Source organism: Cebus imitator, unplaced genomic scaffold, assembly GCF_001604975.1.
Source record: "Cebus imitator isolate Cc_AM_T3 unplaced genomic scaffold, Cebus_imitator-1.0 Scaffold42, whole genome shotgun sequence".
In the NCBI taxonomy this organism is placed as follows: Eukaryota; Metazoa; Chordata; class Mammalia; order Primates; family Cebidae; genus Cebus; species Cebus imitator.
The window spans coordinates 7,114,778-7,132,585 of record NW_016107357.1 but is presented as its reverse complement, the minus strand read 5'-3'; the positions used below and the strand labels follow the sequence as shown (position 1 = coordinate 7,132,585).

General features: G+C 36.9%; 1 protein-coding gene across 3 annotated transcripts in view; it reads left to right on the top strand.

Moving 5' to 3' along the window:
- The window catches only part of WDR26 (WD repeat domain 26), a 47,662-nt gene that overhangs the window by 6,916 nt on the left and 22,938 nt on the right, over positions 1 to 17,808 (top strand). For all 3 annotated transcript variants that reach the window (XM_017526406.2, XM_017526403.2, XM_017526407.2), the window contains exons 4-7: positions 2,445 to 2,581; positions 7,512 to 7,609; positions 8,684 to 8,840; positions 14,894 to 15,032. In XM_017526406.2, the coding sequence (XP_017381895.1) occupies positions 2,445 to 2,581; positions 7,512 to 7,609; positions 8,684 to 8,840; positions 14,894 to 15,032 (531 nt within the window). The remainder of the gene's footprint in view (positions 1 to 2,444; positions 2,582 to 7,511; positions 7,610 to 8,683; positions 8,841 to 14,893; positions 15,033 to 17,808) is intronic.

The following is a 17,808-nucleotide window of genomic DNA, read 5'->3' as shown; positions in this document are numbered from 1 at the left end:
ATTTGAAGGTCTTTGCTTTCTGGAGGTTATATTTGCATTTTTGTGCTTTAAATTTTGGGAGGTAAAATGCAATATTACTCCCCACCCTTATCATATGTGTCAAATACATCAACTGATTATTTCTCTCAATCGAATCTCTAGTTGTGCTTGGCCAGCAGCATGTTAATTGTCATGCACAGTATCAGGATTTGATATCTGTTGGAGGATATTCTTGGTCTTAATCTGGATAAAATGACTCATGGAGAAACGCTCTTTTGCTACTTTTATGGCACTCCCTGTATATACAGAAATATGTGTTTATATTGGCTTCTCTCAAAATTTTAGTCTGCCTTTCTCTGCTCTCCTGCCCCACCTCTGCCCCATAGAAAGAGAGTAACATGTTGTATCAAGATCTTGGTGGGAAAATAAGGGGGAAATAGCACTACGGGCACTGTCCCTACACACAGTGGAATCAGGTAGGGGTGGACATAGAGCCCAATAATTGATACTAAAAAATACATAAATATTAAGTAAATAAAAAAAACTTGCCCTGAACGTTTTTTTTAAGTCCCTTAATTCCCAATTACTAAGAAAATTTAGTGAAGAAATTACATCACATGCTCTAGTCAGTTCCATGTGGCATTTAAATGAAAAAGTTCTGCAATTGAGTATGATTTTTCAAGTTTGAATTTTTAAAATACCACAAAATAGAATTAAGCTTTTAATAGTATATTGATAAATGAAAATATATGAGGTCTTCATTTCATAGTTGCATTTTTTTTTTTTTAGAAGCTAACATGGTGCAGATATCCAAAATAACTTCAAATATAGAATGCTTTGATTTTTAGATTTTTTTTTTCCTTGTTTAGGTTTTGGTTTCTGTGATCTGATCAATGTCAAAAGTTTTTTTCATTTAACATAGGAAGGTTAACTGTAGGCTACGTGTACAGCAATGTACTTTTCAGGGTGTCTTGGTAATTAATATATTTCTGAAACATTCATTAGTTACTCTAAATGTATGTGTAAAATTTGGTAAGTGTAATTTTCCTAGAGTTACAGGAGTGTCTCAATTTGAATTTTTTCTGTTCCTTAGCCATATATTTAAAATGAGATTTGTATCAAGCATAACCAATGTATCTTATAAAGGATGTATTTAATACTTGCCTAACTTATATAAGAGGGTTTATTATTGCTTACTTTCTCTAGAAACCACTTTTGTAAGCTTGAAGTTCATATCTCTCTTCTAAATACTTCTTGATAGAAAATCTTGTAGAGAAGTTTATTATACTGTTAATTCTGCAAATAAATGGTAATTTCTCCACAACATTTCATGACAGCAGTGTATTTTTTTATGGTTTTAAAGTAAGCATCTTGGGCTGGGCATGGTGGCTCACGCCTGTAATCCCAGCATTTTGGGAGGCCAAGGCGGGCAGATCACTTGAAGTCAGGAGTTTGAGATCAGCCTGGCCAACATGGTGAAACCCCGTCTCTACTAAAAATACAAACATTAGCTGGGTGTGGTGGTGCGCACCTGTAATCCCAGCTTCTTGGGAAGCTGAGGCAGGAGAATCGCGTGAACTCAAGAGGTGGAGGTTGCAGTAAGCCAGTATCATGCCACTGCACTCCAGCCTGGGCCACAGAGTGAGACTCTGTCTCAAAAAAAAAAAAAAAAGCATCTTATGAAGAAGAAAAAATGTACTTTAAGTTTTAATTTTAAGTGGACTTGAGTTTTACCACTGTGTATACAAGTACAAATATTGAATTTTTTTTAGAAACCTTTAAATTCAATCATCTAACGTAGGTATCCCTTACTAGCCGCCTGGAAGAGAGTGAGTCCGTCAAACTTACCCTTGTCCACTTTAGTCATAGAAAACTCATATTTTGCACACCAACTTGTAGTCCATTTGTTGGACAGCTCTTAACTTTTGATAAGCCAAAATACGACACTTTCCAACTTCTCCTGAGTGTGTCTAGTTCTGCTTTCTGGTCTGCTTAGTCCCTCTTTCACATTGAGACCTGAATAGTTATTTGCTTTTTTTTTCTCTAATCTTTTCAAACCTTATTGCACAGAAGCCTCCAGTGCCCCAGTTATAAAGTCATACTTCTTAAAAAGCAAATTTTGAGGACTTGGGATAGTTCTAAATTTTTATACAAGAAATAAAATTCTAGGAGATTGCTTTGAGAGGAGAATTTATTTTTTCCAAGGCTGATCTGATGGTCACTAATAATCTAGTCTGATTTGACATTATTTGTTCAAAGCAGAGTTTTATTAAGATGTAGAATTTAGCAAAGTCACATTTAATCTACTGTGGCTCAACTAAACTATTTAGAGTCATCTTGAAGCTTTATAAAAAGTTGTTTCAAAGGACATAGTAGAATGGTTTCTACTGTTCTGTTTAGGCACAAACATTTTCTGAAACTTCCATCAACTTTTTTCCCCTGACTGCTGCTTTCTGTCATGTCAGAGGATGAAGTTTTTGCTGCTGCAGCAGAAGTACCTAGAATACCTGGAGGATGGCAAGGTCCTGGAGGCACTTCAAGTTCTACGCTGTGAATTGACGCCGCTGAAATACAATACAGAGCGCATTCATGTTCTTAGTGGGTAAGGAAACTGAGTTCTTGAACTTAGGTTAATGGAGAGCCAAAGTTATATTTCTTTAACATTTTTCCAAAATATAAATACTTTTTTATCGCTAAATTATTAGATATTTGTCTAGGTAAACTCACTCCTATGTGTATGAACTATTTTTGTCATCCTAGGAAACTGTTCATATTAGGATAGAGATAAATTTAAGTGGGTGAAAAGGAGAAGAAAATGTGTATTGCCTGTGAAATGCTATTTTGAAATCTTTTATAAAAATCCTTTTACATTCCAAGGACAGCTTTTGTAGTTAAAAACAAAACAAAAATCATGTGATGTGGATCGCAGTAAGCAATGATGTTTCCAGTATTGGTGCATACTAACTTTTTAAGTGAGTACTTGTCATGTGCCAGGCCCTTGCAGAGCTTTTCACGTAAATAGCCTCATTTCATCCTCACATCAACATCAGTCCTTTTTCAGGGGAGAAGGGGTAGAGACAGGATCTCACTATGTTGTCCAGTGTGGTCTCAAACTCCTGGCCTCAAGTGATCTTCCCACAGTGCTGGGATTACGGGCATGAGTCACTGTACCTGGCCACATTAATCCTTAAAATGTTAGAGTACTCAAAGCTTTGGTCCTGGGCCTCCTTTCTATTCTCTGTCTACATACTCTTCTTAGGCAATCTCATTCTATACCATGGATTCACATACTATTTGTATACCAGTGGCTCTTAAATTTACACTTTCATCTGAACTATCAATGTTTATTTCCACTGGCATACTTGACATTCTCCACCTGGATGTTTCATAGATGTCTTAGTTATATGGGGCTGGAGTGCAGTGGCATGATCATAGTTCACTGCAGCCTCCAGTTTCTAGGTTCAAGCTATCCCCCAGCCTTACCCATCTAAGTAGGTAGGACTTCAGGCATGTACCACCATGTGTGGCTAATTTTTTCATTTTTTTGTAGAGACAGGTCTAGCTTCCTCCTAGCCTTAAGCAATCCACCCACCTCAGCCTCCCAAGGTGGGATTATAGGCATGAGCCACTGCACCCAGCCTCAAAACAAAATTCTTGATTCACCTCTTCATGATAAATACACTCAACAAACTAGGAATAGAAAGGGACTTCCTTGCCCGAATAAAGGGTATTAATACAAACTCATGGGGCTGGCAGTGAAAGACTGAAAGCTCTCTTCCTGTGATCAAGAATAGGACAGTGATGTCTACTCTTGCTACTCCCATTCAACATTGTACTGGAGGTTCTAGCCAAGGAAATTGAGCAAGAAAAAGGAATAAAAGGCATACAGGTTGAAAAGGAAAAAGTAAAACTACCTCTGTTCAAAGATGTCATGATTTTATATAAACAAAATTTAAGGAATCCACTAAAAAACTCTTAGAACTAATAGGCAAGTTCAGCAAGGTTGTAGGTTATGAGATCAATACACAATAATGGTATTTCTCAATGAATAATTCAAAAAAATGGAGTTAAGAAAATAGTTTTATTTATACTAGCATAAAAAAGAATAACTGCCAGGAGTGGTGGCTCACACCTGTAATCCCAACACTTTGGGAGGCCAAGGCAAGCAGATCACAAGGTCAGGAGTTTGAGACCAGTCTGGCCAACATAGTGAAACCCCATCTCTACTAAAAATACAAAAAATTAGCCGAGTGTGGTGGCACACACCTGTAATCCCAGCTACTCAGGAGGCTGAGGCAGGAGAATCGCTTGAACCCAGGAGGCAAGCCTCATACTGCTTTTTCTTTATCTTTTAACTTTGACATGTATGGCCTAATTCTAAAACATCTCAAATTTTTATGTCTCTGAATCTCCATAGTTTCTAGCCTCGTTAAGCCATGGACATCTCTCTTAGAATATTATACTAGCTTCCTACCTTGTCTTCACTCATTCAGTAAATTTTTTTTTTTTTTAATTGAGACAGAGTTTCACTATTGTCACCCAGGCTAGAGTGAAATGGTGCAATCTTAGCTCACTGCAACCTCCTACTTCCAGGTTCAAGCGTTTGTTCAGCCTTGCCTCCTGAGTAGCTAGGATTACAGGCATGTACCACCATACCTGGCTAATTTTGAATTTTTAGTAGAGACAGGGTCCTACCATATTGGCCAGGCTGGTCTCAAACTCCTGATCTTAGGTGATCCACCTGCCTCAGCCTTCTAAAGTGTGGGGATTATACGCATGAGCCACTACACCTAACTACACTCTTAATTTCTTAACAATGCATGTTTCACACAGCAGCCAGACAAATAAGTAAGCAAAAACCATAAATGATGTCTTTTCACTCTGTTGCCACTGGCTTTCCAGCAATCTTAAAGTAAAGCCCAAAATCTAATGCAAAGCCACAAAATTCCTGATATTCTTCTACCATCTTTTTCTTTATTCGTTACTCTATAGTGACACTCATGATCTTTCTGTTCGTTAACTTGCCACCCCTTAAGGCATTTGCACTGCTTGTCCCCTCCATCCGAAATGCATGTCCCCTCCAGTCTTTGCATAGCTGGGTACTCCTTGCTCAATTCCCAGCCTGAGCATGATCTTCTCCCATCATTACCCATAGGTATTCTCTGTTACATCACTCTGTTTTTAATTTTTTTTTCTTTATAGCATTTTTCACTATATGATGTGGCTCCAGCATTGAGAACAAATATGTGACACATAATGAGTTTGTAAATACAAAATGATGGACAAAAGAATGGGCCCAAGATAAGGGCGCATTCCTTGCAGATAAGGAAACTGAGCCTCAAAGAAATTAAGTAACCAGCACAGTTTAAAGCTAATAAATCAGAAAGCCAAGACTCAAAACCTGGTTTGACTGATTCCAGAGTCATTGGTTTTACCCACCACCACATCTTGAAACAGTAAATTCTTCAAGTTTTTTGAGATGGGGCCTTGCTGTGTTGCCTAGACTGGTCTTGAACTCTTGTGCTCAAGCAGTCCTCCCACCTTGGCTTCCCAAAATGCTAGGTTTACAGGCATGAGCCACCATACCTGGCCTGCTAGATGTTTTAATATGGTAACTGAAAAATTATCTTGTTCTGTTTACCGTTTTTGGTTTTTTTTGTTTTTGAGACAGAGTCTCACTCCATCACCCAGGCTAAAGTGCAGTGGCACAGTCTTGGCACACTGCAGCCTCCACCTCCTGGGTTCAAGCAATTCTCCTGCCTCAGCCTCCCAAGTAGCTGGGATTACAAGCGCATGCTACCACACCCAGCTATTTTTTTTTTAATTATTTTTAGTAAAGATGGAGTTTTGCCACGTTGGCCAGGCTGATCTCAAACTCCTGACCTCAGGTGATCCACCCGCCTCCGCCTCCCAAAGTGTTGGGATTACAGGCATGCTAATTACCTTTTTAATGCAGTATCTGATTTCTTTGTCATCTGAATATCATTTACAGGATGATTTTTTTTTCCCTGCTCTTATGTCAGAACATATAATTTAATCATGGGTTTTATTCTGAAGCAAGCCCTGAGTTTTTCGCCTAAGGAAATGGCCCAAAGGTGGCAAGATGTGGAACTGGGATGAGAACCCAGGGTTTCTTCTCAATCCAATGTCCTTTTAATTATACTGTGTGACTTTCTGTAAAACAAATTCATTTGAAACTTTAAGATTTAATGTGTATTTTCACAAGGACGTAGAAGCAATCATAAGCCATTTTTGTAAGATTTTAAAAGTGAACATTTCTTTCATATAATGATTGATAGTAAACTTTCCCCCAAATAATTTATTTTAGAAACAAAAAATATTCACAATATCCAACTTCCTATAGAGTATTTTCAGTATAATTACTTTTTTTTAAGTATTTTTTGTTTTGTTTTGTTTTGTTTTGTTTTGTTTTGTTTTGTTTTGGCTAAAGCAGTATGTACTAAACAAGAGAACAAGTAGTTCTGTTTGGGAAGAGACTATTAAATCATTTAGATTCTAAATGAAATATGCTTTATGCAGTTAAGAAAGGGAGGTAGTGATACTCACGTTAACTGAGAGATTTCTGATATTTATTGAGCTCTACCTGTATAGCAGGTAGTAGACTAAGTACTTAATATGCTTCATCATCAAGAATTCTCATTACCCTATTTAACATTCTTTTTACAAGTGAGAACAGATTTGTCTGGCAGAGTATGAGACAAAACAGCAGGAGAGTTACTTGCCACATCTAATCTCCATGTTTGAATAATACTTTCACTTCTTTTACTTTCAAAGCCCATTCTCCTGCGAAGAGCCAAAACCAGGTCAGGGTCACACTCCCAGCAGGGGTCCCTTGTTTATTCTCCAAAATCTGTGAACTTTAGCATTTATTCCACTTTCTGTACATAGAGTGAGCAATAAAACAGTTACCCATTTTTGTGCTTTGGGATCTCAGTATCTTTCACAAGATGACACAGATGATTATCCAGTTATACTATTTCTAGATTGATGTTTATTATAGTTTTAAAGGTATGTTCTTTGAGTTTTATTCTACTGTTCAGAAGTAGTTAAGTTAGCCTAGTGGTTAAGAGCAAGTTCTATAGCTAGAATGCCTAAGTTTATATTCCTTCTTTGCCTCTTAACCCTAGGCCAGTTACTTAAGCTTTCTGTGCCTTGGTTTTTTCATTTATAAAAACAGAATAATAATAGTGCTTACAGGGTTGTTATAAACATTTAAGGAAGTAATATATGTTGACTGCTATAGCAGAACCTGCACAATAAGAGCCATATTTATATAATATATAATGATAATGTTAGAATATGTTCTGTTAATAGATAATATATATTTAGCTATTGTTGCTTTACATTTTAGTCATTTTATGCAGGTACCAGATTAATTAGTTGAGTCCACTATGGAAATTTCTTGTTATGTATTAGTAAGGAGCAGATAGCCAGATCGTCAGTACTTTTCAATTCTATATATTTAAAAGAAATGCACTTGATATTAGTTGCTTTCTCTGTTGTATTTTTAGGTATCTGATGTGTAGCCATGCAGAAGACCTACGTGCAAAAGCAGAATGGGAAGGCAAAGGGACGGCTTCCCGATCTAAACTCTTGGACAAACTTCAGAGTAAGAGTCTTAATTTTTTATGTTTCTGTGATTTCCCTTAGATTATAAATGGATACAATGCATCAACTAGGAAGACATGCCTAGACATACTTTTATTGAGTGGTTAGAAGACGGAGAATCCATTTTTGCAGACTCTGTCATGGAGTCTAGGAAAGTAACCTCAGGAGTCAATGAAAGGGCACTGGTTCCAGAGCCCCCCCTTTTTTCATTTGTTTTATGCAGTGATGCTCTCCCTTAAGATTTTGTTTGGGGGGAAAGTTCCATATTTAGAAAAAAAAATACGTAAACCACAGTTTTAAGTCACAAGTGCTTTAAAGATTTATTGATTTCAATAGTAAGGCCCAAGTTTCTTTAGGTAAATTGTTTTCTTCTTCCCCAACTGTGTTACGTTACTTCTAGATTGTAATACGGGTTTCATTTTTGCCATATTTTTATGTAAAAGATGTTATTCTCTCTGAAAATTATATGATTCTATAGTTTTGATGTTGAGATGACAGTGAAGATCCTAAGAATCACAAAGCCATGTAGCTGGGGAGGTGAGGTATAAAGGCATTCAGGAATTGCAATAGGTTGGTGTTGATATCAAAACACCCGTTACTCCCTGAATTCACACAGCATCTTTGGCATTTGGAGCAGTTTGCACTTGATCCTAGCCAAAAGGCCAAGAAGTGATTTTTAGAGCAGTTAAATGGGAACTAGAACTTGACCTGCTCTTTGTTAAGTGGAGACTTTACTTATACCTGGTCTCCTTCTGGTACACAGTCATTATCTGATAATCTTTTCATTGTTTTCTTTTTGTTCATTTTGTTGTTATTCCCCACTTATCGTTCCTGTCTCTAGAAAATCCACATACAAAATAAACCCCTCCCACCCAAGTATATCCATTCTAGGAACAACATAGTTATTGCTGCTGACAGATATTGATAAAGTTCACATAACACATCACCCAGAATTTCTCTACTTAAGGAATAGATACTATTGGGGTAGGAACAAGTACAGCAGAAGATAAGCAAATGTCTTAAATAAAAGTTTACAGCTTATTATTTCTCTTTTTTTAAATATTTTCTATTAAAGCCTATTTACCACCATCAGTGATGCTTCCCCCACGGCGTTTACAGACTCTTCTGCGGCAGGCGGTGGAACTACAAAGGGATCGGTGCCTATATCACAATACCAAACTTGATAGTAATCTAGATTCTGTGTCTCTGCTTATAGATCATGTTTGTAGTAGGTAAGAGGAAAACTTTTCATATTCTGAAATAGGCTAACATTTACAAACTTGGTGATGCATTTATTTTGTTTTTTTTAAGAGTTTTATCCTGTAGCTATATAACAATTCTTGTCTGATTTAGCATTTGTTCCCAAGTAAAACTAGAACAACTAAACTTGAAAATTATGAGAAATTTCTATGTTTACATAGTAACCATACCTTGAGAACTGAAACTGGGAAGCCAGTTTTCCTTATCCATAGGCTTGGTTAGTCGTTTTCTGTGTCTGACAATTTAACTATGTCCCAAATTATTTACTGCCAATAAAGATCATGGTAATACTTTTTTCTTAATGAAAGTTCTGCGTTTTAGTAGAAGATGGACTCTAAAAATGGTTAGAACAACGGATACTGGATTTTTTTAACTGTGTCTACCCATGTACATAATTTAACTTGTAAGAATTCAGGCTTCTCTTTTGACATTAGGAGTGCTTTGAGTAAAAATATACCTGCTATTTTAATAGTCTCTAAAATTAAAGCATAGCTTTATTTTGTTCTTGGTTTTTTGTTTCTTTTTCAGACACAGTCTCTCTTTGTTGCCCAGAATAGGATTGGCACGATCATAGGCCACTATAGCCTTTAGTGCTTAGGCTCAAGCAGTCCACTCACCTCAGCCTTCCAAGTAGCTAGGACTATATAGGCATGTACTACCATGCCTGGCTAATTCTTAAATTTTTATGTACAGATGGGGTTTCTCACCCCAGCTGGTCTCAAACTTCTGGCCTCAGGCAATTGACACTTCTGCCTTGGCCTGCCAAAGTGTTGGGATTATAGGCATGTGCCTCCGTGCTGGGCCTATAGCATAGCTTTAATTTTAAGATATCGAAAAACAAATTGTGAAATATTTCAAACTTCAAAAAGGAAATGATTTGGGTCTGGTGAACCACACACAAAGAAGTAGCTGTATTCATGTGCTCAGTTGCTTTTACCAGTGATCATCAAAGAAGTAATGAAAGTAACATAAATAAGGACAAATGCATTTTAAGTGTGAGGGCTTTGGAATAACGAGGAACTTCTCAATAACCATAAAAATTGTCTATATATGTATATCTTTACTGTGATTTCAAATAATTTTTTACATGTGTATAAACTACTTTTATATGTATTGAGTTTTTACCTCACTCTCCCTACTTGAAGTAAAAAATAATAATTGTTTGAGATATTGGCCTTAAGTTACTTAAAATGGTCATGTTATCTTAAAGTATTAGATTATTTCTTGGTACATATCTTAAGTGTTCTACATGAAGGTGATTAGAAATTTTTTCCCCTATCCTTTTTAAACCCTTTAATACTGTTCTATAACTTGTTTCTGAGGATTTTAAAATCTTTTTGTATACATTGAATAGAGGTAGGAAGAGCTAATAGATTAAAAGGCTATATAGTTTCATGGTTCATAGCTCCATGAACAGATTTGAGAACAGTGTTAAGACACTTTTGAACCCAAATTTTTTTTTGCTTCATAAATTTAAATATTTTGAAAGATAATGGCTAGACATGATGGTTCAAGAGGAATCTAGGTTAAGAGCTTGTCTTCCTGTTTGGAAACTGATATTTATGGGGACATGACCAAAGTGTTTTAACATCTACATCAGTACCTATGAAACTAAATGATGAAAAATATTTAATCTAACATTTTCCAACCTTCAGATCAGGGACCAAGTCTCATAAGCCTCTGTAGAAAAGCAGTCCAGAGTTTTACATAGGAATGAAATCATCCTTGTTCTTCTGAAATAACCATTAATCAATGGTTATTAGAAGATCTTCTCTGTAGTCTTAAACAAAACAAAACTTTGACTCTATGCTCCTAGTTATCTCTCTTTCTCTCTCCCCCTCCACTTTAGAACTAACTTCTTAAAATCATTACCTACTAAACATTCACAATGTTTGTGGCCTTACTTTTCCTTCACTCGTCAGATTTCTTTGGTATTAAGGCTTGTGTAGCTAACACAACACCAGAATTGGTGATATTGGTGAGAACACCTCTGTTACATTCAGTGGATATTTTCTAGCCTGTCTTCACCAAATTTATCTCCTGAGCCTTAGACCTTAATACCACAATTTGGGTTGCTCAAGTACATTAAACACAGCATGCCCAAAATACAAATTCCTTTTCCTCTCACCTATTTTTGCAAAGTTTGCTTTTTCTTAAATACCCTACCTCAGTGAAAAGCAACCATCTACCCAGTTTTCCCAACCCAGAAAATTAGGAGTCAGCCTTAGCCTTTCACTCTAGAGATTTTAAAGACACTAAGAGAATAATGTCAGACATTACATTACATACACAGTCTTGAGAGTGAATTCTGCCCTTTATTGCTAAGCTGGAAAAATAGAACCAGAATTTATTTATTTTTTAATTAAAAAGAAATTTTATTCAACACAAGTTTTTGCTCTGTAGCCCAAGTTGGAGTGCAGTGGTGCAATTACAGCTCACGGTAGCCTTGAACTCTCATCTCAGCCACCTGAGTAGTTGGGCCTTCAGGCATGGACCACCACAAACTGCTAATTTTAAAAAAAGTTTTTTGGCCAGGCGTGGTGGCTCACGCCTGTAATCCCAGAACTTTGGGAGAACAAGGCGGGTGGATCACAAGGTTAAGAGATTGAGACCATCCTGACCAACATGGTGAAACCTCTCCTGAAAATAAAAAAAGTAGCCAGGTGTGGTGGCTTGCACCTGTAGTCCCAGCTTCTCGGGAGGCTGAGGCAGAAGAATTGCTTGAACCCAGGAAGCAGAGATTGCAGTGAGCTGAGATCGTGCCATTGTACTCCAGCATGGTGACAGAGCAAAACTCCGTCTCAAAAAAAAAAAAAAAAAATTCTTTTTAGGTGTATTTTTGTTGTTGTTTTGTGCCTTTTTTTTTTTTTTTTTTTTTTTTTTGGGGTTTTTTTTTTTTTTTTTTTTTTTTTTTTTTTTTTTTTTTTTTTTTTTTTGGTGATGGGGTTGCTTACTGTGTTACCCAGGCAAATCCCAAACTCCTGGCCTCAGGTGATCCTCTCACCTTGTCCTTCCAAAGTGCTGGGATCACAGGCATGAGCCACCACACTAGATCTGAAGCTGAATTTAATTTCTATTATTTATCTAAAAGTCTTCAAAAGAAAAGTCGCTAATTTTTGTTACCTGCTTTACTCTTTTAGAGACTAGATTTCAGTATTGAAACTAGAAAACTATTTTCAGAAATTAAATCTTAGCTTTGAAATTAAATATCAGCTTTTTTTCTGGAGAATAAGGAATTATGAATAAATGAATTATGACTTTTTAAAAATCCTGATGTACACTGAAAAGATTTACTAGATTGTATACAATTTCTAGGCAGGGCACGGTGGCTCATGCCTGTAATCCCAGCACTTTGGAGATCACTTGAGCCCAGGAGTTTGAGACCAGCCTGGGCAACAAGAGCAAAACTCCATCTCAAAAGAAAAAAAAAAAAAAAAACAGTCCAGATACAGTGGCTCACACCTGTAATCCCAGCCCTTTGGGAGGCCGAGGTGGGTGGATCACCTGAGGTCAGGAGTTCGAGACCAGCCTGGCCAACATGATGAAACTCCGTCTCTATCAAAAATACAAAAAAATTAGCCAGGCATGGTGGCCTATATCTGTAATCCCAGCTATTGGGGAGGCTGAAGTGGGAGAATCACTTGAACCCAGCAGGCGGAGGTTGCAGTAAGCCAAGATCGTGCCACTTGCACTCCATCCTGGGCAACAGAATGAGACTCAGTCTCAAAAAAAAGGTCTCAAAAAAAAAAAAAAACAAAGATAAACATTAGAGGAGGAAAAAACTATTTCTGATACTGAAATTGTTTATTTCATTGGAATTTATCCAACAGTGCCTTGAAAAATATGATTTAAAAATGGGATTTGAAAAGAAAACTGGCCTTGGAGTTAACCATAGGTCCAAATCCTAGTACAATTACTTACTAGTTTTATGACATCTAGTAAGTTATTTGTCCTCTTTGAGCCCCATGAAAATGGGGATTAATAGTACTTATATGAGCAATATTATATGTAAAGTCTGTAAAGCAGCATTTGGCATCTACTAAGTGCTTAATAAATCATCTAGTATTGATTATTTTATCTAAAAATCACACATATAGAGTAATAATGTTAAAGCAATTTAATTTGAAAATCTGAAAGCTTAAAATAGCCTCCAAATAGCCATCTAAGGTAGATTGCCATGTGTACCAAATAAAGAACCTTAATTTATTTTTAAATATATTTTTAAATATATATTGTTTCAGGCTCATTAATTGACAAAATAAAATTTTTAATTATTGATGAGAAAGAGAAGGAAGAATGTGTTTCAGGATAGACTTAAAAGTGTATCCATTAATGTTTAAATAACATTGGAGTTTTTTTTGGCGGGGGATGGGGAGGCAGGGGTGGGGGGTGTTGCTGTTCTTGTTTGAGACTGAGTCTCGCTCTGTCACCCAGGCTGGAGTGGAGTGGTGCCATCTCGGCTCACTGCAACCTTCACCTTCCAGGTTCAAGCGGTTCTCCTGCCTCAGCCTTCCGAGTAGCTGAGACTACAGGCATGCGCCACCACACCCAGCTAATTTTTGTATTAGTAGAGATGAGGTTTCGCCATGTTGGCCTGCCTAGTCTTGAACTCCTGACCTCAGGTGATCTGCCCACCTCAGCCTCCCAAAGTGCTGGGATTACAGGCGTGAGCCACCATGCCCAGCCTAGTTAAATAACATTTTTTATAATACAGAGAATTTATAATATTATGTAATTTATAATACAGAGAATGTCTAAACAGTAGCCACTAACTACATGTGTCCATTTAAATTCAAGTTCCTCCAGCTTACTGGCCACATTTCAAGTGTTCAATAGCCATTTGTAGTGAGGGCTACCATATTAGTTCAATACCCATTGTAGTGAGGGCTACCATGAGTATATAGCATTTCCATTGTCACAGAAAGTTCTATTGGACAGTGCTGATGTAGAGGTTGGAAAAGAATGATTTTTTAAAATGAGTACTTAATGAAAATAGTCATTTAAATTGGTAAACTGGATCATAAATCACAAAATTATTTGCCTTTGATATATAATATTGGTTGCCATTTAAGAGGTACTAGCTAAGTGTCAGATTCAGTCTAAATGGTTTATAGTCATTTTCTCTTCCTCTTATTTCATCCTTGTATAAGGAATTCTATATGGCAGATACCTTAATCTTTGATGGTTGGAAAAATTGAGGTTAATTTAATCTCTGAGAATCATAGCTAAGTGGCTGAGCCAAGATTTGAATCTAAGTCTGTGAGACTCTACTACTCCCATTCTTAAGGCTTTGCTCTTAACTGTTGCACTCCTTGCCATATATTGCATTTCTCCTGTGCTTCCCCAAAAATATTATTAATCACATTTGAGTATTGCATTCCAAAAGTTTTAAATGCATTTCAATTCTTAGAAGAATTCTAAGAACCTCATTAGGTAGATATTATCTCCTTTTGTAGTTGTGGGAACTCATGCTGAGAGTAGCTAAGTAACTTGCCAAAGACATTAAAGCTTATAAGTGAAAAGGGACCTAAACTCATTATCTGGAGCTGTAATGCCTATCCTGATTTTGGTTTTGGTTTGTTTGTTTTTTGAAACGGTCTCACTCCATCACTCACGCTGGAGTGCAGTGGTGCAATCACACCTCACTGCAGTCTCTTAACTCCCAGGCTCAAGTAATACTCCCACCTCAGCCTCCCCAGTAGCAGGTCAAAAAAATTTAGCTGGGTGTGTTGTCACAGGCCTGTGGTCCTAGCTACTCAGGAGGCTGAGGTGGGAGGATCTCTTGAGCAGGCAGTCAAGGCTACAGTGAGCTGTGATTGTGCTACTGCACTCCAGCCTGGGCAACAGAGAGAGACCCTGTCTCAGAAAAAGTAAAAATAATAAAAAATGTATAAATGCATTTATTTCTTATTTTTAAATAGTGATGTGATCTTCAAAGAAGTTTTATCAGTTATTTAATCTTTTGTGTTATTATTACTCTAATCTGTTTCGAAAGAATAATAATTTGTAGACCTCTTTGTTTTAGGAGGCAGTTCCCATGTTATACACAGCAGATCCTTACGGAGCATTGTAATGAAGTGTGGTTCTGTAAATTCTCTAATGACGGCACTAAACTAGCAACAGGATCAAAAGATACAACAGTTATCATATGGCAAGTTGATCCGGTATGTACCCCAATATGAGTGTCTATATTGCAAAAGGGGGTAATTTTGAATCTAATTCATTGATTTCATATTTTTAAGTATACGTATATCAGTCGTAGTATTTTCCAACAGCATTTTTTGTCATCTTTATTTCTTACATCTTCATGTGTTGTATAGATAATATATATAAATTAATATTATCAGCATTATTTATGTACCAGTGATAATCCTAAATCTGTGTATGCATCATCTAATTTAATATTCTGAAAAACCCTGAGGTGCTAACATCTCCTATATTCATATGAGGAAACTGAGGTAGAAATTAAATACTTTGACTCTCACAGCTAGTAAATGGTAAAGTTTGACTCAAATCCAGGAATATCTTAACTCCAAACCCACTGCTATTAACATCTCTGCCAGTTTATATCTTTAATACTTGGTTGAACAATTAGGCCAGGCACGGTGGCTCATACCTGTAATCCCAGCACTTTGAGAGACTGAGGCAGGATGATCACTTGAGCTCAGGAGTTCAAGACCAGCCTGGGCAATATAGGGCGAGTCTTTCAAAACAAAAAATTAGTCAGGCATGGTTGTACACACCTGTAGTCCCAGCTACTTGAGAGAATGAAGTGGGAGGATCACTTGAGCCCAGGAGGTGGAGACTACAGTAAGCTCTGATCTTGACACTGCACACTGGAGCCTGGGCAACAGAGTGAGACACTGTCTCAAAAAAAAAAAAAAAAAAGAAAAGAAAGATTAATACAATGTCCATTCTGTCCCAAGCACAAGTTAGAAAAAGACTCATTACCCTTTTGCTTTCTGAAGCCCATTATTATCTTGTATAATTGGTGGACCTTGTATATGCCCTCCTCACCTTGTTTTCCCATTGATATATATTTTATTTTGGATTTAAAATTCTGAGTTCCCTCTAAAATCAGATAAATGTGTGTTTATAACCAAATGACCTATGGATTTGTTGTGAGTAATAAGTATTTTCATTTATTTCAACTAGTTGAACACTTATCAAGTGATCAAAGAAGCACATGACTCCAGATAGGTTAAGGAGCTATATTTGGTTTAGGAGTCATTCACATAAAATAAACTTATTTTCAAGTTTAGAATTAAAATATGATATTAGCCCAAGATAAAAGTTTTGGGCCCCCATCTTGAGAAAAATAGAAAAAGGAAACGATAGATGGAAGTAATTTTTTTTTTTTCTTAGTGTCTCACTCTGTTGCCCAGGCTGGAGTGCAGTGGTACAATCTCGGCTTACTGCAACCTCCACCTCCTAGGTTCAAGAGATTCTCATGGCTCAGCCTTCCAAGTAGCTGGGACTATAGGCGTGCACTACTACGCCTGGCTAATTTTTGTATTTTTAAAGTAGAGACGGGGTTTCACCATGTTAGCCAGGCTAGTCTCATACTCCTGACCTCAGCTGATCGCCCACCTTGGCCTTCCAAAGTGCTGGGATTACAGGTGTGAGTCACCATTCCCAACCTAAGTTCTTTTTAGAAGAGAATGGAAGTTGAGGGCACACAGCAATTCTTGCATACCTATATGCTACGAGCAATGAAGAAAGGTAAATAAGATACATTCTTTACCATAAAGCAGTGGTTCTTTACATTTTTTTGGTACCGCTTGTCTCTTTGGCAGTTTGGCAAACTTTATGGTCTCTTTCTCAGAATGTGTTTAAATGCATAAACCAAAGCATATAGCAAGGCCAAATATATGTTATATATTCATTACTAAGGAAAGCCAATTATATTGATACATAGTTATTTACATAATACAAAAAACATTTTTGAATGCTTTATTAATGTATTACATAATAAAGTCTAGCAGCAGATATAAGTATCAGAATTTTGAAGTAATGAGCATAAATATCTGCAACAACTATAATATGATATGAAAAGATTTAAGATTTCTGTTGTTAATGGAGTTACCTAATACCACCTAGTATACTACCTACCGCTACCTTAATATGTTACCTAATATAATTACTGATATACCCAATACTGCTAATACTACCTTGGTAATTGCTTGCATATAAGAATGAAGGAAATACCAAATTTCAGGCTGTGTTTAATGAAAATAGAGATGTCTTTTTCCCATTTAAATTCATAGATCCCTGATTCTATTACATTCTTGTAGATCTCAAGTTAAAAATCCCTGTGAAAAGAATGTACAGTTTAAATGAAAACAAAATGCACTGAAATAAGGATGATGCATAATAGGTAATACATAAAGTATTATGAAACCACAAGGGAGCTTTACTGTGCATCACACAGTAGACAACAGGAAAGGAGCATTATAGGAAGAGAGGAAAACCTCTTGCCCTCCTCTCCCTCTCCAAAAAAAAAAAAAAAGTAAGAAAATAGGATGAGTAATTGGCAGAGTGGGAAATTAGACTAGAAAAAGAGTTTGGGATCAAGTCATAGCCTTTGCACACTACTCTAAGTTCTGTTTTCATTCAGCAGTCATTTATTTGCATGACACCTGAAAAAGAAGGCAGTGATACCAAAACTGTGCTTTATTAAGTTTTTCCTAGTAGCAGTGTGTAAGAGTCCCCTTTCGGGCCGGGCGCGGTGGCTCAAGCCTGTAATCCCAGCACTTTGGGAGGCCGAGGCGGGTGGATCACGAGGTCAAGAGATCGAGACCGTCCTGGTCAACATGGTGAAACCCCGTCTCTACTAAAACTATAAAAAAAATTAGCTGGGCATGGTGGCGCGTGCCTGTAATCCCAGCTACTCAGGAGGCTGAGGCAGGAGAATTGCCTGAACCCAGGAGGCGGAGGTTG